Source organism: Aquila chrysaetos, chromosome 3 (assembly GCF_900496995.4).
Source record: "Aquila chrysaetos chrysaetos chromosome 3, bAquChr1.4, whole genome shotgun sequence".
Taxonomy (NCBI): domain Eukaryota; kingdom Metazoa; phylum Chordata; class Aves; order Accipitriformes; family Accipitridae; genus Aquila; species Aquila chrysaetos.
In genome coordinates, this window is record NC_044006.1 from 60,185,957 (window position 1) to 60,211,049 (window position 25,093).

General features: G+C 40.0%; 1 protein-coding gene across 2 annotated transcripts in view; it reads left to right on the forward strand.

Annotated features, from left to right (window-relative positions):
- The window catches only part of GPR158 (G protein-coupled receptor 158), a 211,747-nt gene that overhangs the window by 141,726 nt on the left and 44,928 nt on the right, over positions 1-25,093 (forward strand). For both annotated transcript variants that reach the window (XM_030009953.2, XM_030009954.2), the window contains exon 6: positions 14,450-14,559. In XM_030009953.2, coding sequence (XP_029865813.1) covers positions 14,450-14,559 — 110 coding nt within the window. The remainder of the gene's footprint in view (positions 1-14,449; positions 14,560-25,093) is intronic.

Here is a 25,093-nt window from a genome sequence, read left to right on the forward strand (position 1 = left end):
GTTGGTTAGAAGAGGGAGACATGGCTTCTAATACCTGCTCCAAGGAATGCTTAAGTTATTTTTAGGTATGAGCAGTGAGTAGCATATGGACCTCAACTGTTATCACTGGAAAAACATAGCCTGAAGTTGGTTGTTTTCCAGGCTAAAGTATTAACTGTCAAGAACTTTCCTCAGAAACCTGCTAATTATTGCACTGAGGACAGGTGTGTTGTTTTGACTAATCTGACTAAATTTTCAAAATAATAAAAAATTGGATCTTCTGAGTTTCTTTTCCTTATCTACAATTTATTTCTCTACAGTTATTTTACATGTTTGAAATAAAAGGCAAATATAATCACAAAACCCCAAACCCTAAGTTACAGAGAAAGCATAGTTCAGCAAAACAAACTGCAAGTCCTAATGCTGTTCTGGCTGTTTGAGTTCAAATCTTTAGGACCTGAAAAGACATCATATAATGTGAGACAGAGGACTGAAGTTTTTAATGACAACTGAAAAAGTCATTAAAGATCAAAGATATGCCCATCAAATACAACCTTACATTTCAAATGTTTTTGTGGTTTATCTGTTTCTTTTTGAAAAAGAAATTGCCCATGTCAGACAATTAAGAATTCATCAATATGTCTACTGTGCATTTGCCAATGCAGTTTTATGGAAAACCAGAATATATGCAAAGGTTAGCAAATGCAGTATTTGGAAGATGAGATGTACCTATTATGCCTTAGGGATTTTACTGTTGCTGATTTTTCAGGTGATGAGCAGCAATACAGATCACTGAGGTGTCATGAAACTTTGTTTTCCAGAGAAAGAGAATTTATTGCCCTTAGTTTCCCCCAGTCAATGATTTCACATTGTGCAACTTCCCTTTCATCTGACTCCTCTCTTTTCTCCTGCACCATTGTACATCAAACTTCTCACCAACTGCTCAGTGACCTCCACAGACTCTAAAGTTTTTCAAGCCCACACTCAGTTTCCTGAAGATCTGCTCCAAGATCCATCCCTCCTACTTTCCACTTCCATGCAGCATTTCCAAGGGGAGATTTCAGTTCTGATTTGTTGTTCTGTTTAGTTAGTTGTCACCTATACGTGTTGAAGCTTTTGAACACTGCTCTTTCAGAGTTGAGTATGTTGTTCTTGTACTATTAAAGAAATATTCCTCCTGAGGTCTGTAAAGAAAAATTCTTCTCAGGCTTCTCTGAGTTCATCCAGCTATGTTGCTGATATATTGCTCGAAATTGCTTCTTGACAGCTTGTATTCAATATGGCTAGTCTGAGATCATTGCTTTTCATTTTAAGACTTTTGCATTTTTCTTGTGTAATGAAACTGACACTTGTCCGTTCAGAACATAGCCCTCAACAATCTTGTGTCTGTTACTTTCACTGCCGTCTTATTTCTGTGTTTGTGCATTCCCTAATAGTTACCTTAAAGTCCAGGAAACACGCCTCGTGTTCTAGGCCCATTTCTTTCCAAATCAGTTGAATTGTCCTAGAGTTCTTTGCTTCCTTTGAGACCCCCAGTTTAAAATAGTAGTAAATATTAAATTATGCTAAATAGTTCTGAAGCCTTTTCCAGCTTGTTCTCTTCTATAGTATTTCAGAGTTGAAGGATGGGCTTTACACGGTGTGCCAGGTTATTAGCTGCATGTGAGCTCATTTGAGAAGGAGAGTGCTGAGAACTGTGAGTACATCTTTGCAGTGGCTATTTGCGGTGCAGGGGGGGAGGTATTAATTTTAACTCTGAACATCACATTTTACCCCAAGGCTCCCTTTATAGCCTGTGGAGAAAAGTAGGGACCTCTGAAGGACAGCACTCGTAACCCACCTTAGGTGCCTGTAGAAGGACAATGTGAGTTGCTCTCTGCCTATGATGCTCCCCACTGAATACAGAGGGAGCTTAGGCTGACTGTCTTGGACTTAGCCGTTTCACTTGTATTCCGTAGCTCAGGTGTGTAGAAGCTCCACTCCAGATTTCTATTCCCTATAGAAATATAGGGATTATAGTATCGAATCACCTTAGCTGAATGTGGTGAAGGAGAGTGAATACAGAGAACATGATTTTCTCACATACCATGTGAAGGAGTGTTTTGTGGCTCATGGAGATGCCCTGTGAACCCTTCTGCACTAAAAGTGTATTTCAAGGTTGCTTAGGATTGCAGGAGACTGATACTGAGATTCTGTGTTGCTTTTCATAAAGAAGAAAACATCGGCACATGTATACTTAAATTGAATTATGCTGCTATTTTGGAATCAATGTGCTGTAGAATTGGTATGAAAAGTAGCTAACTTTTGAAAGAGAGTCATGATTTTGCAGGCAAAAAAAGAAGTCGCGAGGAAAGCACCAAATCTATTTCTGTATCTAAATGCATAGATATATAAATATTCATACACGCATGCGGTTAATGTTATATGTACAAACACACACATACATGCATGTCAACTGGAGAAGGGATTAGGAAATGTCTGTGTATGTAGAACTTCCACTTAAAAAAAAGGTTTGATGTTTTATTTACAACTATCCACTCATATGCACACATATACGCATAAACACAGAATAAAATTCTGCAGCACCATAGTGTCAATATATGTCTATAGTCTATAGGATCTCAGAGTTTTGTGAAAGCATTCATTTTTGCACCATCCAAGTATCTATTCGCTTTTATTTATTTAAGAATATTTTCCTCCTCTGAAGCTCTGTGACAGAAGAGGAACTCATATGTCTCCTGAGACCTAGTTGTTCACCTTAATGCAAAGACTTGAAAGGCTGGTGAGTCAGGTTTGTTCAGTTAAGGGTTAAGTGTGCTGGCTAAATTCCATGAGAGGTAGGAAATCTTTTCTCTAAAGGTGTAAAAATATTATTGCTTAATTGATCCGGCAGTATCTTGCATGTGCATGGCAAGGAATGTGAGGGCCCAGCTACCTCTGGATTTGAATTCAGATGCCAAGAGCCAGGAGCTCCTACCTGAAAGAGATCCTTTTCTAAAGAGTCTTCAACTCCCAGCGCTTCTTAGGTAGCAAGAACAGTGATCAGATGCTTTACAAGCCTAGACAAATGGCAAACCTCATGACAACAAATGTGCAGTAGCAGAATTTGTTTCTAGTATGTTTTCAATGGCTGACTGACAATGAAAATAGGAAGACAGGAATGGTGCTGTAGTCTTCATTCACCTGCACCTTGGAGCCTAAATGCAGTGAGGAAATAAGAAGCATGTTTCCTTGTGTGTAGTCCTTCCAGGAATCTCTAGTTATAGAGGTGATTGATTTTTTTCTTTTCTGTCCATGCTTAAGAACCAGAATGGCAGAAATACATCACAAAATAAAAGTTCTGTGAAGAAAAAGTTGCTAATGAAAATCTGGAGGAAAAGACTTGTCTTAGGAACATATAAGAAGAAAGGTCTCCTTCTTCACTGAGATCAGTCCCCTGCTCTTCCAGGCAACCGTGGTAGTAATCCCACACATACATTTATCGCATTCACTTCACCTTTATTAGGCCATTATTGAACTACTGCTTTGCAGCATCCCTGAGCCATCCGTAGGTAAGTAATGATTTACCTATGGATGTGTCTGTGTTTCCAGAGAAGAGGACCCATAGTGCGTGTGCCTACACTCTGTGCAGAGGAGGGCTGGTTCTGCAGGTTGCTCTGCTCCAGTGCTACAGAGAGGAACGGAGCTGATTCATGCTGTTCTTTAAAAATCACCTAGAGATCATATGTGACACAGAGAAAATCTCCGAAGAGCCTGATCGTTTTGAATATAGAAATTTATTTTGCTAAATCTGTTGTAATTTATCTGTCACAATAATTTATCAATATCTGCTCAACACTACATAAATATTTTTCTTGCCTGGATTTATATAAAGCAATTTTTTTCCCTTTTGACTAGAACTGAAGAGCATGAGCACTCTGGCCGTCTTAGCCAAGCAAACTGTTGACAATTTTTTTGGAAGGCAACAATGTTCATCATATCCATGTGATAGAAGAACTCTTAAGAATGGCAGTTGAAAGAGAAATAGTATTTCTTTCCAATTTCTATAGTTTTTATTATGGAGTGAATTTTGAGTTTGCAGCTGTGGCTGGTTTCTTCTGGACTTTGTTAATTACCTATAATTAATTATGCTAATACATAATTTGCTTAATATGGTTAATGTAGATTTAAGACCAGTTATCAGAGTATGTCACCCATTTTCACAATTCACCCAACTACCTCTCTACTGAAGCCGATAGCTTCAGTTTACCTAAAACAGATTTCCCGGACGGGCATCCGTTCTTGATTTGGGAACATTAAGAGGTGGAGTGTTCCCACCACTTCCTCTGGAGGTTTGTCACACCGTGGCCTTTGGCTTGTCCCCACTGCTGTTGTTGCTACAGGGACATAAGCTGAAAATGAAAAGTCAATAGTTCCAGCAGTGATGTCTGCAGTAAACTAATCAGCACTGGCTGGATTGAGATGTCCAGCTGGTATTTTGTGGAGAGAGGTTTTCTAAATTACTGGTTGTCAAAATAAATACCAACAAAACTTCCCTGCAGAGGGTAACAGCCAGTTCTGTCCTACTCTTTGCTGTGGTTTAATGGGGTATTTCAAAGACCTGGTCTGTCCCTATTATCTTTTCCAAGTAACCACCTTAAAAGTTGGTGTCAATAAAATTCCTACGTTGGCTCCTGAACCTGCCCAATGTGTAGTTCAGAGAGAGCATGCAGCCAGGAAGGAGGTATTCCTGAAGAACTTAAACCATCAGGTAGTTTTTTCTCACAAACTTCACGTTAAATACTTCACTGGCTTTGTTAGATTGAGACCAGGAGGTAAGGTATTTTTGGAACTCTAAATAGCTGCATGTTTTCTTTTCCCAGGTAGAAGTCACTATTTGAAAATATTCACATAAAAACCACTCTCTGCACTGTATATTTGTAGGGATTTCAGCCATATTGTAATGAAATGCAAAAGTCTCTGTGAGTCTGTTTTATGACCTGTGTCTTGCATTTAGTATATTTGACAAGTTGCTATGAATAATTTAAGTCTATTATGTCTTGATTTAGCTGCAGCTCTTGCAAGATTTATTTTAATATAGACTACTTTACCATTATGTTTTTAAAAGGTTCCTTTTTCTTAAAATCATAGGCATGGTCTTAAAATGAATTGTTAGATATTCCTTGTTTTTAATAAAATATGGTGTTGCATAGTGCACTTCATTATTCATAAAATGAAACTAGCATATTCTTAATCCTGTTGTTAAAATATGTCAAGTATTTGGCAAATGACTGGGCTGAATAGGTGTCTGTCTTTTCCATTAGAGATGTTTCAGCTCCTTAAAATGTTTCTCTTTCTGGTTCTTAGGTGACCACATCTTTGTTAAGAAAAGATAGTAGTGCATCCAGTAAGAAAGGTTTTTATTTTTTTCACATATGAAGTAGGTAAACCAGGACATTCAGTTGACTGTTGTCATCTACCGAAGTGGCATGTCACACTGAAAAAAATGTATATGAACAGATGAAAGAAATAGTTCGATTATGTAAGTTAACTGGTGGAAGAAGCAAATATTTTAGAAGGTATTTTGACTTTACAACTTTCTTTGATTTTCCACTTTGATAATTTTGCATTGGTGTGAAAAATTTTTGAAGTGTGCCTATACACACATACCTGTTGCCTAGATAAAACGATCTAATGAAATTACTTCTAGTAATTTTTAATTACATTTTTTGAATGTAATGCAGACTCTGAAAATAGAAGCACTGTATGGTTGAGGAGCTCAGCTCCTCTACACTTCACTTTTGCTTCTTTTCTCATCCTTAGCATGCATGTGGCTGGAGCCCTGAATGTCCCACCTGCTCATCTTTGCTTTTAGTGTTGCTGCTGGCAGAGCATGTCTAATAATCTCCACTCAAAACCTGCCTATTTGCTTGATCAGGAAACCCGCATTTTCACATATATTTCAATATTTAACTGGAAAGTAATCTAAGGCCTTTGTGTATAAGTTTAGGAAGAAGAAACATCAAATAAAAGAGTGCAGAGCATCAATGTGATTTACACTGCTCTCAACACTTGCAGCTCTTTTTGAAGACAGGGAGCCAGATATTTTTTAAATATTTGGGTAGTTGCCTTTTAGTGAAGTCAAAGGCACTTAACTGCCTGGCTAGCTCCTGAGTATCTTTAAAATCAGATCAATGACTATACATTAATTTTGTGCTTCAAGGCTGAAGCTGGTGAGCTACATGAGTCAGGAAAAACATTTTTCCCCTGTGCACAGTTAGCTACATGGATTCTGGTGGGCTTTAAATTTTCAAACACAACAGTTGTTTCTGTTTTTAAAAATCTTGTTTAAACAGATTTTAAACCTTCTGTGGTAATGTGTTGATTTCAGTGGAGACTTCTGACATCCAGCCAAGTCCACATCTGGCCAGCTTGAAGTCTCTGAACTGCTGATATCAGCCAACTCTCAAGTCCTCAGGGACTGACTTCTGAGGCTGTTCAGGCTGCTGTTAGGGTAACTGTATTTAAAGAATGTGAAGCTGTCAGAAGTGAGCCAATATATATATAGAGAGAGATACATACATACCAAAGATGGAGAAATAACTGGCACATCAAAGCAGATGGATAAGAAGGTCCACTGGGCCAACCAAGCCCATTCTTGTTTGGATTCCCTGAAAAGTATTTATTTGCTTCTTTTGCTCTATGGTGGTGGTGGAGCAGAAATAGATTTCAATGAGAACAAGGGAAGAGTAGTATACAATTCAGACTTTATTTTCTTTTCTCTTTTAATATGGGATGTGACTAGAGCTATTGTATAGATTTTTAGGTTTTTTTCAGTGTTGAGTTTTTCAGTGTTAGGTATTTTATTCATTGTGCTACACCTTGTCGTGGTCTCAAAAGAATGTCTGAGCTTCAGACCTTCTCCCTGTCTTGTACTGGATGCTGCAGAAGCATCCAATAACTCACAGTGATCAGGAAGACACCTTTCCTGGGCAAACATTTGCCCCCAAGAAATTCGATTTGCCACCTCCGGCAGCTCCGTGCCTGTAGCCCCTTAGGCTGGGAGACCTAATACTTCCTGAATGACCATGTTTTACTGGTTTAGGAGCACCACTCCCTGGGCCAGTGCCATTGAAATGTCTCTTTGTATTTGAGAAGCTTACAGTTAAAGATAAATAGTTTATTCTATTACAGTGAAAAGCTAGGCGTTAATTTCTGTGTTTGGAGATAGATACAGAGAATGTATGTGATAACTTGTCTCTTGTTTCTCCTCAGTTCCCCAGATGGTTCCCACAGCTGCCTGGGGCAGGGGTCTAGTCCTTTTGCTAATACTAGTTCTTACACTTTTCTTTCCCCAAAGAGGATACAGAGGTAGTGTCTTGTCTTTCTTCGTATCCCCTTTCCCTTGTTGGTTGTGAATTCACCCTTGGGGAACCCTATAGCCCTTTGCATTTATAGCTGATTCAGCCAGGCATCAACTGATGTCTCTCATAAGCTAAGGAAGTGTTTTCTGACAAAGTTTTAGCCATTATTAGGAAAAAAACCTGGAATGCCCTTCTCTACTGTGTGGACCTTGTTGGCCATAACACTTCATTTCTTGTGAACAAATCTGTTTACAGGCTGCAAGCACGTCTCTTTTTAAAGACATTGTGGATTATATATAAACTTTTTATTACTTGACTTTCAAATACTATTCATTAGGCCAACGTAAATAGGAACAGTGAAGCTGGATCATTAGTAACTCTAAGTAGAGGCTAGAATTTATAGCAAATAAATGCATTTTCAGGCCATGTGTTCAAGTCACTTATAAATGAATATTTCCAGAGCTGGTATGATCTGTGACATATCACTTTTTCTCTTCAAATTGAAGGAAAGACATGATGGTATCTTGGAAGTCACATGGACATTTATTTTCCTCAAAATAACCTATTCAGGCGTACCCCATCAAGCATTAGCTGAGATCTGCCTTATGAACAAGAAAAAAAAAAGGGGGGAAAATAATTGAAGATATATCAATAGAAAGGCATTCTAAGTATGCAGTCTTGTGTCAAACCAGAATGATCTTGAAGGTTCTGTTGGCTTAATCACCAGATAAATCTCTCAGGAGGCTAAATGAGCTCCACTGTATGTTCCATGAAGAGCTTTAGAGATCTGCTGTTACTGCCTTATGGGGATGAATCCAAAGTATAATAAAAACTTAGTGACAGCAAAGCATTCTGATGAATCAAGCTCTAGAAGTCTGTCCTTGTATTTTACACCAGTGCTGGTGGTTATGCACTTATACTGTGTCATGGACTTCCAAAAGACTTTACAGGCAAGACATGCCTTTGCTGAAACACAGCTAGAGGTTTAATATATGTTTTAAGACAGGCAATGGAGAAAACCTATCTACAGTTGAAAGTATAGTGGGAGAGAAAAGAGGATTTCAGTAGGCAGAATTTCAAGCTGGACTTTGTGTGGGCAGCTAGGAAAAACTTGTCTTCTTTTATGAAGAAACCCAAAAGATCTTAAATGGCTACAAGTATTTTGACTTTGACATACGTCTTATCTGAAATGCATTGCCCCCAGCAGCAGAATGCCTCCAATGCTGTGTACTGGGGAGTTGATTCAGTTCCAATTCAGAGGCAAGAATAAAACCTACTGAGTAGTTACTGTGGTTTCCTGCAGCAACTGCGCGCTTTATAGAAGCATTGCGCTAATGATCCAGCACAGCTCTGCTTTAAAATTGTGAGATTTGCAAGGATAACAGGGTTTGATGGTACTGTGTGTCCATGGGCCTGTTAGAATAAAATGTTATGGCTTAAAAAGCACATGTGGTTTAAAAAAATGGGATGGAGATAGAAGGAAGTGTTCTTATGTAATTAGCCTAAGTATATATTCAGCTGTTATCATACATCTGAAATGTTTTGTGTCGTTGCACCGGAAATATTTGTTGGTAGTACAGGATTGGATAATGAGTTGTGCATTCACTAATATTTAAGCAGATGCTCTGAGCTGTGAATCATGTTTTGAACAGTGGTATGTGGTGCCCGTAGTGTACACAGGCTCATGAATGCCTTCATTCATGCCCATCTGTTAAGATGGCAGTGTGCCCACATACAAGTGGATTGGTCCCTTTTCTAGAAAGCATAGTGCCAGACTGTTATGAGTTTGGATGGCAAGCTTATCTAACATTGCAAACAGCATCTCTGTTGCAGGAAATCCCTTCTCAGTATTAGGACTGAAGCATTAATAGGTGACTTGATGGACTAGGTTACCCTGGAGGGTATTTTATGTGTTGAAAAAACTACTGAAACATGGCAGAAGAAGAGAAGACTGCCCATCTCAAAGAACAGCAGGATACCGAGAGGAAGCGTCTGATGGCTTGTTCCGTAGCAGAATTGCCTAGAGACAGCCCGAGACAGCTATTGCAGTCAGGCAAGGGCAGATGGTGTTGGGCAGTGGAACAGATCAGATGGATCTCTTCACAATATCTCCTAGATGCTTGTTAATGGAATTAGCCCAAAAGGCATTATCTTAAATGGCTGCATCATGTCCTGCATTGAACTGTGCGGAGTACTTTCAGCAAATTCTGAAGTTAAATAAAAAAAGTAGGTAGTTTTCCTGTAAAGCTTTTTGGGTTAACTGGGCACAATTTTAAGAGAAATTTGGTTACTAGAAAATGAGAAAAAAATAAATACTTTTGCATCGCTTTTATCTAAAGTAGGTGACTTTCACCTTGGATCCATAACCAGATGATGCTGATGCTCAAAATTCTAAGCTCTGTATCTCATTTCCATGTATCTAACATGGATAACATCCCTGCTCATGGTCCCTTCCAACCCAAACCTTTCTATGATTCTACAACTGAGGACAAAAATAAGCAGAGTTCAAAAGTGAACGCTTTGGGGCTTTTTGAGTTAAGGTCCTGCTCAGAATTTTTCATGTTTAGGTTTAGGATTTGTAGCAGTGACAATTCCATGTATTTTTAAAAATATTTGTTCTCTGACTTCTGATCTTTTGAGACATTATAGCACTGCCCATTCCCTCTCAATGTGGAGTATAGAAATTTGATGATTAAAAAGGAAGTTTTGATCTTTCATGTGACTTTTATGGCTTAAGAATTGAAGTAAAAAGCAACTTGTCTTAAATACATTACAAAATTGTTACAGCTGGCTACAAAGTGTTTGGCTTAGTCCTCCTAATGCAGATTATTAATTGACATATAGTGAAGCAAATTCCCTAAAATAAATGCTGAAGTACCTTTCTAGTTGGTGGAGATGCGTATTTAAAGACTGAAAGAGGCCAAGATTCTGCCCAAGTGGCTGAAGTCCTGAACTTCTTCAAGTTTATTCAAGGTACCTGCCTTTATCCGTGGGTTATCTATGGAACTCGCATTAGTAGGGCTGATTTACTAGATCCCTACAATGTAGGTAAAAATTATGTGCCTGATTTAGGCAGACTGAATCCCATTCAATGCACCCTGGGGAACTGCACAGTATTAATTAAAATGCTTTCACCCGGACCTGGTGCCCAAGGTGAAGGGCAAAATTAATCATCTTATAATGTGCACAGTAAAGTTAATCTGAAAAACAAAAGAATATTTTGTGCTGCACGGAAGTATTGCTCACTATTAACATTATAGAGCTCTGATAGGATGGTGGGTTTTTTTATTTTTCTTTTAAAGAATCTTTCTAAATGCTGTATATCTTTTAAGAAGCAATGGCACTGAGGCTACAAAACTCATTATTTGCTCTTTTTTTGTGAGGACAATGTCTGTTATGCTTTTGAACATTAAATTGTTCAATGTTTGTTCTCTTTGCACTTTTACTGTCCTACCTGTCCTGATAACAAAAATTTGCTGTAGTGGGCGAGGTGCCTGTATCGACTTTAGCCTTTGTCTTTAGAGAGCGTGTGTGTCTGTTCATCATGTCAGCTGAATAACTGAGCTGGCTGATCGCTGTGTCAGCAAGCTAAGTCTCTCTTCCATGTCCGTAATTCTCCAGCTCTAAACACACTTGACAGTTAGCTGGTGACCTTAGAAAGTCTTTTCATCTCTGACTCCACAAGTGGTAGCGTGACTAGTGGGACAATGTTTTGGAAAGGGTAATAATAGCTTAAAACACGTTGAGGTTAAAAGCAAACATCTAAATGCATTTGTCCAAATGACAAAGATGAGCCACAGTTTATGAAGTCTCACGCATAACTGCAGTAACTGGTATATGAACAGGTACTGTTTGACTTCTCTTCTTCCGGTTTCCAAATATTTTTTCCCCAGACCTTTGTTGTTTAAGGAACAGAAACTGATGTCTAGTATTTAAATGGATTTCAGGAGCTGGCGAAACAGGGGATATCACATTTCCTCACGTACAGTGACATCCATCAGCAAAACCTCTAAGCATTTTTAATGAGATTTATGCTGCTGTCATGGTCTAATGCATTATAAAAGCAAAAAGGGAAAAAGAATTATTGTCAAATTTTTGGTGGGCAGACTAGTCTTTTAGAACTGCAGAGGGATTCCCTTGTTCTGCTGAGAGCAGCCTGGGTACGTGGGTGAATGCTGTGCTCATCCTACGCTCCTAGCTTGGAGCTCAGCAACCCTTTGCTGCATATTTTTTGTCACTTTAAGGAAACCTTATCTCTGGGAGTAACAGTAGGAAATGGGGGTTTTGGTAACCAGAAGGTAGAAGAGGCTGATATGAAACAAAACCAAGAATTCTCTGTGTTATGTTTCTTTTTTTGTTTGTTTTTCAGCTAGGGAGAGTGACGGATGGAGTGCAGCAGCCATACTTTTCACTAGATGCATATTCTTTGCAAGAATGCGATTCCACTAAGATGAAAAACTTGAGCATGGCTTTTGGTGTACTGAGCTTCCAGGGCAGTGTTTCTGTAGCCCCTTGGCTCCAATCCATTAAAGATTATTCAATTTAAAAATTGTGCCACTAAAATTCACTGTGCTTATAAGAGACTTAATGCTGACAAGGGCTTAGAGAGGGCAGTCACCTGAACATCCCGGTGAGCCCTGATGGGAATGGGAATGATATGTTCTTAGAATAACCTTCTGGAAAGCCTAAGAAGCAAGCAAAACATAAGTATAGCAATTCTTGCTGTTCAAAGCCTTGGTCCATGCCAGACCTCATGCAAGTTACAGAAGAATAGGTAGAAATGGATGTTGGCACTTGGGAGGACATTGTAACTATCTATTCTCCATCATATAAACGCCGGAAGACCTAAAAGGGAATCAAACTTGGATCAAGTCTTACTTCCGCAATGTACTTGACCACTGGGCGAAGGAGTAGTTAAAATGTGTCTACATTCAAATGGGAAAATGAGAATAGTTTTCATCAACAGAGCCTTGCCTCTGCAGCCTTCATGGTGAGCTGCCACATGCCAGCTCACACCATGCTGCATTTGAAGTGGTGTTTTCTTGGTTGATAACGAGCCAAATGCCTCAGCTGCTCATACAAATGGCTCAATGCAAATCAATGAGATTTTCTGGACACAAGCAGTTAATATTTCAACAAGCAACTGCAGATAGAATTGCTGTGTCAGATTGCGTGGCAAAGAGAGCTGTTGCCCTCGTTCAGAAAATTCTATGCCTGGAAAGTTTTCAGACCTTCCCATTTCAATCATCTGAAAAATTCTGCTTTCAGATCAACTTTGAAACGTTCAGAGTCTCTGTATGCCAGTCTTTTTTTGATATTGTTTTTCTAGTTTGGAAGAATTGAAGATGAAACAGAGGGTTTTCTACCCCCTGGCAAACCTCAGGAGGCAGGTTACTGCTACAGACTTTGCTCTGGTTCTGCAACTGTCCTAATGTGTATAACTGTGTATTAGGATAAGAGGTCATTACTGTCATTCAGTCCTTTCTGAGAAGCATCTTGCTGGATGCTCTATTTACCAAGCATGTTCATATGTGTGTGGATGCATTTCAGTTTTCCAGCTGATTTTCCAAGGACAAGTGGGCCTTTTGCTGCATGCTGTTCCCTTCCTTACATGCAGAATTTGTCAGATTCCCAGAAAATGTCTACCTTGAAACATGTCAGTCCAATAACAGTGAAAAAAGCAGATTAAATTTTGCACCATGGTTTGATTCAACAAACCATGTTTTTTGAGGAAATAGCTTGATTCTGCTGTAAAAAACCATGCCAGCGAAGCACAGCAGCTTCTTCTATCTCTCTCAGCCCACATGTCTGCCATTTTTGCCCCCACTCTCCTAAATATGTCTATGTCACCCAAAGGACGTAGTCCTGGGCTTTTGGCCAATATCCTGGGCTTGAATTCCCACACAGAAAAGCATTTACTTGGGAAAATAATATCATGTGGCAGCCGGTAGGCACAATACTACCTCAACTGCCAGAATGCACTGACTCTAAATGAAGCTGTGGCAGATGGCCTGAAATGTTTCAGTGCTTTCCTTCTCTAGACCAGGATTACCCAATTAATTTGCGTTACGGTGCATTGGGGGTTTTATCAGGTTCTGGTCAGACAGGTGGGATGCACTGGATCTAGCTTTGCTGGACCAAGCAGGGTCTGCAGGTAGGATGAAGGCAGTGTGCAGCCAAATCCCTGGGACAGCAGGCTCCTGGCGGGGCCGGACGAGTAGGAAAGAATATGGGGTCATCCCTCAGGACACCAGGGACAATGTCTGTTGGAATGAGAAGAAATGGACTCCTGGTTCAGATCGTGACTGAGCCCACCATTTGAGCAGCCCTGTTTTGGATAAGGGTGGCATTTTACTTGGTAGTGATGCTTTTATATGCACTATACCTGCAGAAGTAGCTTTATGTTACTGTTTATTGAGTGTTGTCCTCATGCATGGTACTTGGTAGATAGAGCAAAAGGCCAGCAGGACCTTTCTGTTGTTGTGATTAGAGAAATCCATACATGAACAAAAAAGTTGTTTTTGTTAAGACAGTGGTGATCTGTAGGGAGATTTGGTATAGCTTAGGGAAAATACATGGAGAAGAATAAGAAAGAGTCAAATATGACATCAAGATTTTGGGGTTTTGGACAGAGAGAGGCTACTGCAATCATTTTTAGTGCCGCAGAATAGTTGGCAGAAAAAAATGAGCAGCTATCATTTTGCTAGGTTTATTAGAAGGAGTGACTTTGAAGTGTAACCTAGTAAATACAGTCCATCAAACCAGAATTAGGCCAGCTGCATATTACTGAAATAGCTCAAGGAAAATGTCCTTGTCTCTTCTATCCTCTTCTCTGGGTACATGTTTTCACTTGGTTAAGAAAAGTCAGTGGAATTGCATTTAAAAGTGTTGTCACTTCACAGTCTGTCACAGGGCTTTTGCCAGCTCCCTTCAAAAGGAGTTGGTGCCTAGAACTGTGCCAGCTGGTTGATCTGATCATCCCATCACTTTACTAGAAAATCTAAATATACAGCAGTACGAGCTGAAATATGTCTGCTGTCCTGTTTTGCAACTATTCTGCATTTGAATGAAGAACTACTTTCACATTAAAGCAGTACTGAAGCTCTCTCTATCTTTCTGTTCTATAGGTTGTCATTTTGTATTTTGAGCCAAGTGTATTTCGCTGTGTTCTCCTAAGATGGGTTCGTCTTCTGGGCTTTGCTACTGTTTATGGAACTGTGACGCTCAAGCTGCACAGGTATTTCACATATTATTAATTTCCATCTCTGTGGGAGTATGTGCAATCTGTGTGGTTACTTAGATGGAAGAGCTGCAAATATTATAATCAAGCGCCGTTTGTGATTTTTAAAAACACTGTGTATCTCTTCTCACTCTTCCTGCTCAAATTATATGCTACTAATCCCAGTAGAGAACTATGAATGCCGACAGGGTTTGATGAAAAATATATACATCAGCTGTAAAATTGTGCAAGAAACCCTTTTCACAGAAGGTGAATATATTTTCCTTGAATATAGGAAAATACAGAAGTGTTCATAGAGTGTTCAAAAGTGTTCAAAATTTTCCCTGTAAAGTGTTCATAGAGAGATGCTTTCTAAGTGTTTAGATACAGCTATGGTGGGTAAAACAGTATGCTGTGGTGTATATTCTTACTATGTTTTCTTATGGCTCATAAGTCAAAGGCTGCTTTCTTCAGGCAATCACAGCAGACAGGCTACACACTCACAAGCATCAGTGCCCGCCAGCAAAAAGTGTGGAAAATTCTGGGTTCCATGGGGTTGGCAGTGCATTCACATGCGATTCAGAGATTAAGATTCAGAGACCCAACTTCAAATCCCACTTCTACAGTCCCCTTAAAAACTGAAGCCTTTTCTGGGTATACTGGATAAAATCCTAATGCTTCTTCCTCTTTAAACTTTAGTGAAAAAACTTAGTGATACATTCTGCAAGTATTTTTACTGAAGCAAAGAGACATGCAGTATGTGTATATTGGTACTTGAACATCTTGGATGAAGTAGGCTTGCTCATCTTTATATCTTAGTTTCATTACTGTGTTGGCGTGTTAGATAGAGGAGGTTTGGTATTATACTTGTAAACTGAATGAGGACTGAGAATATCTTGTGTTTCATGTTGCACTATTGGCTTGTCACATTTTCGGGGGAAAACCCTGCTTTCCCATTGAAATAGAGCCTCTTCTTGCAGCTCCCTTTTATTTGTGCCCTGGTTACAAGTGTACACTGTAGCTGGTAAACTCTGACTGTATAATGCTATGTCTGACCACATCTTTGCACTGAAAATCATCCAGAAAATCCCACACCCTTTTTCTGGGATGAACAATTTCTGATGCAAAAAGAATAACAACTAGAGCACTGTAGAAAAGATGTAGCAGAACTGGTAACTTTGCTTGGATGGTTTGTTATCTATAGCTCAGGTATGTAGAGAAACAGCCTAAGACTATGGAAGACTCACATTGTCATTGCAGTTCTGCTACCCTAACAGGCTGTTTATATGATTTTACATGATGTGAGGAAGCAATATCCTGACAGGGCAGTTGATCTTCTGTTTATATGAATTTCTGCAAAATTGGGCAGAAAATCTTGCACTTCTGTTTTGCTCATTCAGCTGTTCAGTGTTACTTTGCACCTGTGCTGACAGGGTCAGCAAATGAGACAAGGATTGAATAAGAAACCAAGAGTGAACTACACCCTCAGCCTTGATCAGCATAAAACGATGAAGGCTAGCAGCAGACTGGACTGTATCAACAGGAGAGCAGCCAGAAGGTTGAGGGAAGTGATTATTCTCCCTTAAGCGGCACGCCTTTGACCATACCTGCAATGCTGTGTCCAGTTTTGGACTCTCCCAAGACATCACTGAACTTGAGTGAGTTCAGTGAAAGGACATCAGGATGGTCAGAGCTTGGAGCACTGGTGCTGCAAGGAGAGGTTGAGGCAGCAGGGCTTGTTCAGCCTGGAGAAGAGATGTGTTGGAGGGACCTAACAGCAGATATCCAACACCTATAAGGAGGTTACTGAGAAGATGGAGCCATGCTCTTTACAGTGGTGTGTATTGGGAGAACAAAAGACAACGACAGATTGAAATGGGAGATTTCAACTTTATACAAGATATAAATTAGCATCAGTGTCAATGTCATACAAGGAAAACATTTTCACTATCAGGGTAATTAAGCAGTGGAGCTGGTTGCCCATGAGGTTATGATTTTCCATACTAGGAGGTTTTCAAGACCCAACTGGATAAAGCCCTGAGCAACCTGGTCTGGATTCAGTGTTAAGCCTGCTGTGAGTACTGGGTGACCTTCTAAGGTAATTCCAACCTGAATAATTCTATATTTCTTTGTGAAACATGAAGAGAAAAAAACCCCCTATTTAGTATATTAATCTAGAATTACTTTCTCTAGGAATCTATCCTTGGTTTCCACCCAGGTATCCTGACCATTCATTTCCTACATTCATGATACTGTGGTCTTTTTTTAGTACTGAATGTTTCAGTCAGGGAGCGTGCCTTGCAGAAGACCGAGTCAAGTTAGATATATGTTTTATTATATACATTTGCAACAGTTATGCTAATTAGGAATAATATGATGCTAATAGAAATTCGGTAGACATTTTTGGCAGATCTAATTTAATCCACAGGCATTGCAGGGTTGAAGAATCGCTTACTGCAGACACCACAAATATTCATGACAAGCACTGGTTCTCTCCTGCAGGTAACCTGTGTCTTGCCTGGGGGAAGAACTGATTGCTAGCAAGGAACTTGTGATTTTTCTAAATTTAATGGGAAAACCAATATTGTGTAAAAGCAGCTGTTAACGATAACCAGAAAGTCTAAAGCTGTATTTCTCAATAACTGAGGTGCTTTGAGTAGCACTGGAGCGTGAAGGTTATCCAAAGCCAGGTAGGAGGCACTGGAAACACTTCTTTTCTTTGTGGCTTTGTTTTCCTGTAGCTCCCCGCTTCCTGAGGAGGTGTTTGAGGTTTCGTTAGGGTCAAGCATCAAGGAGAAATCAGAAAAGTAGCCAAAAGCAGATGCTTAAGGAAAAGTAAAAGAACAGGGAAGTCATGTACTGCTTCATTCTTTGAACACCCGTCACAGTCAATTTCTACAGTGCCTCATCTTAAATTGCCTCTTTCTCACTCATTGTGCATTTTTAAAATAATGAGCTGATGTTTCTGGGGGTGGAAGGATGGGGGTAAGGAAATGAGCTTAATTTAAGAAATCTAGCTGTAGAGCTGTGAACATAAAACTCAATACTTTCCTCAACAGTGAATTCTTCAAAATAATTCTCTCAAGAAATAATGATGCTTCACATTTAACCTTTTCGGTTTAAAAGAGCTGCCGATGTTGCATCTTTCAGTATATTTCTGTGACTGAAGACTGTGTCCTTTTTCAAGTCCTGTATTTTATGAACAGGTTATCTCATTATTTTTAATAATTTGTGAACTTCTACCATCTTGGTGTCAGGATCAGTACAGAATCCTTAATTCTGGATTAAAGCATAAGAATGGAAGAAAGCTATAGGTATATACATACAGATATATGTATATGTATATGTGCATGTGTATATACATAGGATAGCTTACACACATTTTAGGAGAATGAAACCCAGGAATGGGGTCTCTAGTTTTCGGAGTCTCCATTTCTTATATTAGTAAGAAAAAAAGGAGGAGAGTGAGGAAGTGAGGAGGATGAGAAGGTATGGAGAAAGTAATGTTCCGCGTATGGAAAACAAGGCAATGCCATACAATGGTCTTTTTTTAAGTAGCGATGGTGGGATGGGCATGTTGGGGAGGGACAAGAAGATGTTAACACTATGAGGCAATTCTGCACTTCACCTAAATGCTGTGCTAAGATTGCCATTGCTGTGCCTTGCCATCTGGTACAGTCAGAGAAAGTAGTGGCGCTTCTTACAGGTCTTTGTAGGTGATAAAGAAAAGAGGAGAAGAGCAGTGTAGGTAGTGTGCAGTGCAGCATGTCACGTGTTGTGGCTCGGTGTCTTACAGAAGAGGAGACTCGTGCTAGCAGAGAAACCAAAGAAGATGTAAGTTTGCTTCTTGAAGCACTTGAGTGGAGGTGAGCATTGACAGTGAGAACATAAAAGAGGAGGACATGGCGTAACCTCCTCTTGTAGCTAGGGGAGGGAAAGAACATACAGATGATCCCAGCTAGAAGTGGCTGTTGGGAACGCGGTGCAGAAAGGGGCAGAAGGTGCCTCGGCAGCTGGAGCCTGTACAGTTGGGTGGTCCCTAGGCCAATATTTCACAGTTCATAGTGCCAATAGATGATGGTTCCATAGTGCCAATACACCACTACCCGATGTTTCCATGAAAAGGGGCACTAGTGAGGAAGTACCGCAGAGAGAAGTTTTGTCTCGGAGTAGTGGGTTACTGTATAACCTCAGTAGGTGGGCAAGGACAGTGAGATGGGTATCGGCTGTAGCAGTGAGCTACCCTTTGTTTTTGAAATGAGTCAGGCCATTGTGGTCATTTTGGTTGAACCCTCCAGAAAAGTGGGAGATTTAATTTCTATCAAATTACTTGCTTTTTTCTTATGGAAAGCAAGTGTGAAGTGGCTTCAGGCAGATGGATTTTGCTGTTGGATTTTGCCACTGGGTGTGGCCTGTAGCGGTTGTTATCCCATGTGAAAAAAAAAGGGGAAAAATTGTTTTGGAGGCAGATGTTGCTGTTGCAGAAATGCAGTGTCCTGAGCTCTGGGTCTGATACTGCACTGTGAAATTGTTTGGGTTTCTACTGCTTTAACTTGACTGGCAGGATTAGGTGTTTGAGTCTGTTTGCAAGGCATGAAAAGGGGTGGTTTAGTCAAGCTGTAGAAATGGTTACACCATAGGGCCTTACTATAACCATTCTGACCATTTGTCTTTCTCTTCCCTGGAAGTAGTGTATTTTAGCACCTGAGAAGTTTGATCCTTGTTATATTTATGCAGCTCTGTTCATTTTGTAAATACAGTTCCTGTGATGTTATGGTAAATGCATGGGGGCAGCTATTCCTGTTTATTATATTCCCACAAAATAAATCACAGCATCAGCTGCAAGAAAGCCAAGTGACCTGTCACTGTGAACTCCCCACTAAAGACCAACCATCCCGAGACAAACTTGCTGTGGACACTATGGGTGTATGTTATAGGATCTACTCCATGGTTCTTTGTGCTGAAACTTGCTATAAATCTTGCCCAGGCCTTGGAAGGAGAATTTGTCTGCCTCTCCTTCTGAGGGATTTGTGGAACTGTCTACAAATGAGTGATTTCCCCTCTCCTCCTCCTGAAAACAGGCAGGCTGCAACTTGAGTTAGAATTGACTGCAAGACTGATAAACTTTAAAGTACTCCTCTCTTGGGTGAGATGGCTTTTTGTAGGAATTGGGTTTGAATTAACAGATAAACCAGATAAAAACTGAGGTTAGTTTTGTGCAGTTACATAACAAAGGTGTAAACTCAAGTTTCCCCATTAACTTTAACTCCTGATAATGCAAACAAAGCTCAGTGACACCATGTGTCTGTATGTTCCATGCAACCTCACAGAAGGAGGTTCAATGTGCAGTTTCCCTGGTCTCTGACTGCATTGTCTTAAGCAGGAGAAGAGAAGGGTATGTGGTCAGACATGAAGCTGCCATCAGAGAAGCAGTAAGTGCTGTGTCTGGCACACAAATCTGTGCAGATCCCTGGAGGGAGGGAGGTGAAGACGTTTTTCTGGAGAGGGGAGAGATGCCCAGTCTGAAGCCTTGGCTGAACATTGTTGCCTGAGCACTGCTTGTTATCGTTCCGGCTTCAGGAAGAAGGGCAGCTGGACTTTTGAAAATAAACATCCTGCGCTGAGAAGATACTTGTTTTGTACTGCCAGTTTCTCTTCTACAAGGAAAATTAACTCAAGAAGGTTCCAGAATTTGCCAGTGCTTGGCAGAGAAGGGCTCACAGCCATATATGTTTTGCTGTGGACTGCTGGAGCTCCATGCCTTTTTGATGCTCTTGCAGCTGTAGCTCCCTGTTCTGCCTTTTCTCTTCAATTTGTGTTCATGCGAGAGCTGCATGATGCTGCTTTGAATATCAGAGCCAGCAGCAGTGCAGAAACCATAAGGGTTAAAAAAGAGCCTTCCTTCATTACTGTCACCTCACTATCACCAGCTTTGTTTTCTTGTAGTGATGACTCAGATGAGAGGGAGGTACCTAGTTTCAGCTAAAAGAGATATGGGGAAAAAAGAAAGGCATCAGGTACTTTTTGTATTTATTATGGACTTAATTTAATTAAGAAAAAGTAAATCTTCTGTGAGAGCAAGGCATCCTTGTCCTCTTCCACTGCTTTTTCCACATGTAGCACATTTACCCATCTTTGTTTAAAGAAGAAGGAAAGCAGCACACAGAAAATGTGCATGGATTCTTATGTCATTTGCATTATTTGAAGCTCACATCACTGATGCTTCTTTTGTATGAAAAGAGAGAGTTCAAAGATAACAGTGAAGAAGAGGTTGTATACACTAAGTCCTACAAAGCTTTATGGAAAACAGTGTTGGCGTGGAAAACAGACCTTATGAATGTTCCTGCAGATTGAAGGCTGAAACCCGCAGCATCAGCAGGTCCTTCTCCACCTGATGTGCCCTGGGTGGTCAGCAGGCATGTGCTGCTGGCTGCTCCCACGCTGTGCCCTGTGCCTGGCTGCTGGAGGAAGTGGCAGAGAAACGGGGGCTTTAAGGGCTGGGGGCAGAGTGGAAGGCTGGGAGATGCAGTTTAGGGAGGAAGGGAGTTGGACTTGCTGGAAAAGTGTATGCGCATACAGTTGGAGTTCATAAGGAACGAAGTTTCACTAATTAGACTGGTCATGGAAAAATCTGTTTTCTTGTTAGCATGTCTTAACCTAATTAATTCCTTCCTGAGTATAATTCATTTCTCTTGCCTGCTGCAAACTTTTGCTTGTTTGTTTGTTTATTTTTATGGTATACAAAAACCCAGGTCTTTAGACAACAACTTAGAGAGTTTAGTAAATTCCATATAGCATGCCTACATGATGCACATTCAGGATGAAATTCTCATTTTCGTAGTTCTTCTAGGTTAAATAACAGTCATATTCTATTTTATTGTGGCTTTTTTCCCAATAAAATCTGCATTATTAAAACCCTATTTAGCTCTTTTGTATCCCTGCCATTCTCAAACAATAACTAGCCTTAACTAGACAGCATAATGTTTCTGTTTCATATTTCTGAATAAAATATCTACTTTCATATGTATAAACTAATAAAATGTAGCACAACTGTTATAAAGACACTCGGTGCAGAATTAATCTTGATGAAGCACAGTGTAGAAGTGGGACTAATAAACATTATCTTTAAGCAAAAAAATCAGTGGCATATAAAGTATGTAAGATTATTAGAGTACTGTGATCCTGAAAATATTCTCATCCATATTGCTATTAATATTTAATTTATATAAAAATATTGTAGATACAGCTGTACAGTTCCATGGGCTGCTTTTTTTAATCACCTTAATATAGCACACATTCTGCTTTATCATAGTAGACTGAGTTTGGCTAAGGAAAGTTCAAAGAGAAGATAAAGAAAGTATATGGTGTTTTAATATTAAATTATATTGCTATAATGATTAAAAAAAACCCACAACAGTGGGTTGGAAGGCCCTCTGCAATGATCCACAGGTATCACAAGACCTTTCAGATGCCTTGATGGCATGCAAGAGCACCATGTGCGATAATGGGAGAAAGGGCTGGTTTTGCACATCAGGTTACATGATAGCAGAAGGACTTCGGAACTGGAGCTGGAACCCATCCTCTCAGAGACCTTATCCAAGCCCAGGACCCCCTCAGGAGGCAAAACTTTGTGTTGTGGTGCAATACAGCAGCATCTTCCTTCCAGGTAGGCATGCATTTGTGCATGCATTTGCGATACAAGTAATGTAGCTCTACAGACTGTTTTTTTCCTGGTTACATGGGAAGGACAGAAGTGGTCGGTGGAACAAGGTATCTGCTGCCCAGCTGTCTGCTGGGTGGGATTATGGCATGAAAGAGAAACCAGGCATTGCACTGCAATACATGAGTTATAGGCTATTTGTGGAGGAGTGTGGAGAGAAGTTAAGTATGTGACTCACACTGCATGCACAGGGGCTGATCACCGTTAAGAGGAAGCAGAGATTTGCAAATCCCATACGCTGATTGTCAGTGAAAAGTCATGACTGGAGGGGAGGCTTCTGGTGGACTACTGTGAAGGGTCAGGAGTAAGCCTCATACTATTTAGCATTTTCAGTTGCAATGAAGAACCAAGCATAAAATGATTACTCATAAAATTTGTGAATAACACAAAGCTTGGTGAAATGGTAAATTTTGTTTCAGAAAGGATAGTAATGAAAAGTAATCTTTATTGCTTGGTAATTTGGGCTTAGTCAAAGAGATACACTTGAATACAGCCAAAAGGCAAATTATAGTTAAGGACTAGTTAAAGACACAAAGTTGAGGAGGAGTTTTAAAGGTTATCAGTAGAGAATTGATTTCGCAGCAGGAGGTGACATCTTTGAGACTAATACAAATGCATTATGTCCTGTTCCTGAGATGCATTTTTAAAGGGGGTGTGCGGTAGATGGATGTGGTTCAGAAAGTATTTGAGGGCTGGGAAAAGTGCTTGATACTGTGAAACCTAATCTGTTTTTTAGATCAGCAAGAAGACTGAGAGATGACTTCTTGTGTGGTGTATAAACAAGCAAGGAGAGAAAAAGTAGTCACAAAAGGCTCTTTAATCTACTGGACTGAGGTTTAATAAGATCTGGTAGCTGGGAGCCAAAGCCAGAGAAATTCAAATGAGCAATCTGGCACAAATTCTTCTCAGAAGGGTGCTTAGCTATTGAAAAACCTAACAAGAAAAATGAGGAATTTTTTGTGCTGCTTTCAGATCAAAACTGAATCGCTTCTTGGAAGATATTCTATGGTTAAATACTACTACAAATTACAGGAGTTTCTGTTTAAAAAGTCCTATATTTGGCCTTTATTTTACGAACATGCAATAGAAATGATAGCATTCATGTTAGCATGGGTCTATTGAGAAATTAAGCATATTTATAAACTGAAATGACATATTTATGGTTGTACTGTTTAATGGGATACACCAGTTGCTTTGAAATTGGTCCTGATCACTTACCTTAATGCAGATCTTTAGTACTGGGAAAACTGGTGCCTGGACCAAATATTCTCAGATAGTAGTTGCTCTTTTCTGGATTATTGTGAAGGCCGAAAATTGCCACTATTTTCTTGAAAATTGAGTCTTTATCTGACCAACAGTAACCAACCACTGGTGACATAAAATGCTGTGTTGCCATGCTATAATATACACAGGGGTAAAGCTTGTCAGCATTGTACCAGTCTGCACATTGGTGAGTTATCCTCATATATGCTTTTCTGAAAGATGTCCAAGGTTCTATAAGAATTTTAGATGCCATGTATTAGATCCATGATCTGAACTGGAAAGCTTAAGACAACACTGCCTTGGCTGCTTGAAGTTCAGGAATACATAGACAGTAGGTCCTGAAGAAGCTTCAGTATTTATTAATTCAGTCGGAAGTATCAAGCTATACCTTTTAGAGTAATCTGTAATATTTTCAATTAAAAATTACGACCAAAAATTGTATTAAAAATTAAAACTCTTTTGCTATTGCAGAGCATTGCAGTACAGTGCACTGGTGGGCTCTACATGCAGCTGAGTTTTGGATTTTCTTGACATGAGTCCTACCTCTTCCATGTGCACAATGTGAACCTCTGTACATAATTGCAGTTAGTTGTATACCGTTCAAGCTGGAGCCTCTGTTTCTGGGAAAATCACAAAATACTAGCAGTTAATAATCAGTGTAAAATTTTGAACGCCTATTTCTAATGGGTGAATTAAGTTAGCCAGCAGCGCTGGGTTACTCAAGGGTCTCTGGGTCTCTTCCCAGCCATCACCACCATTGTGCTCTGGCAGTTCATAGCAGCGCAGTCGTCCTGGTGAAGCCATGTTCTGCACTTGGCCTCTGCAACGGCAACATCTATTATTTTCCTGAGATCTTCTGAGCAAAACAATCTCTGTCACCCCTGCTGGGATTTCAGGGAGGTGCCACCTGTTTCTCCCAGGCGTGCCTAGGGAAGGATATAACTTCGTGTGAGCGCAGGGCTGCTGTGGTGAAGCCCCTGCTGTTGGCAGCCTCTGCCTCCAGCATTGGCTTGCACAGAGTTGTTGGGAAGTGGCAGCCACTCTTGTGACCACAAATCTTCCTCAGCCTTTTGTTTCTCCTTGCCTATCTTTTAATATATCCATTAAGAGCCTCTGACTCTAGCATCAGTTTCCACCATTGCAGGCGTTCTTGTTTTCAGCTTTCTATTCTAAAAACTGTCGGGCAGCGGCAGCCAGGGATTTGTTGGTGCTGCCTTGTTTCTGTATGTGGACCAGGGTCTTTCTCTGATATGTTTCTCAGCATTGCTTTGACATCATTTTCTACTCTTCAGTTGTGAATGATGCAATTTGGCATTACATGTCTGAAATCATACTTCAGCTCAAACTACGTAAATTCATGGCCTGTAAACAAGGGCCGATGTCATAAGGTACAGTGGCAGTTTCACCAGGGCTAGTAAAAAGAGAGTTGATATGTATAAACGTGAAATTGTTTGGTACCATTGTCTCACTGAAATAAAGCTAAAAATCTAGGAACTGTTTATTTCCAGATGTTGCAATCAAATTTGTGTGCACATTTTTGCAGATCTTCTGTTCTTCTGCTTGACTTGG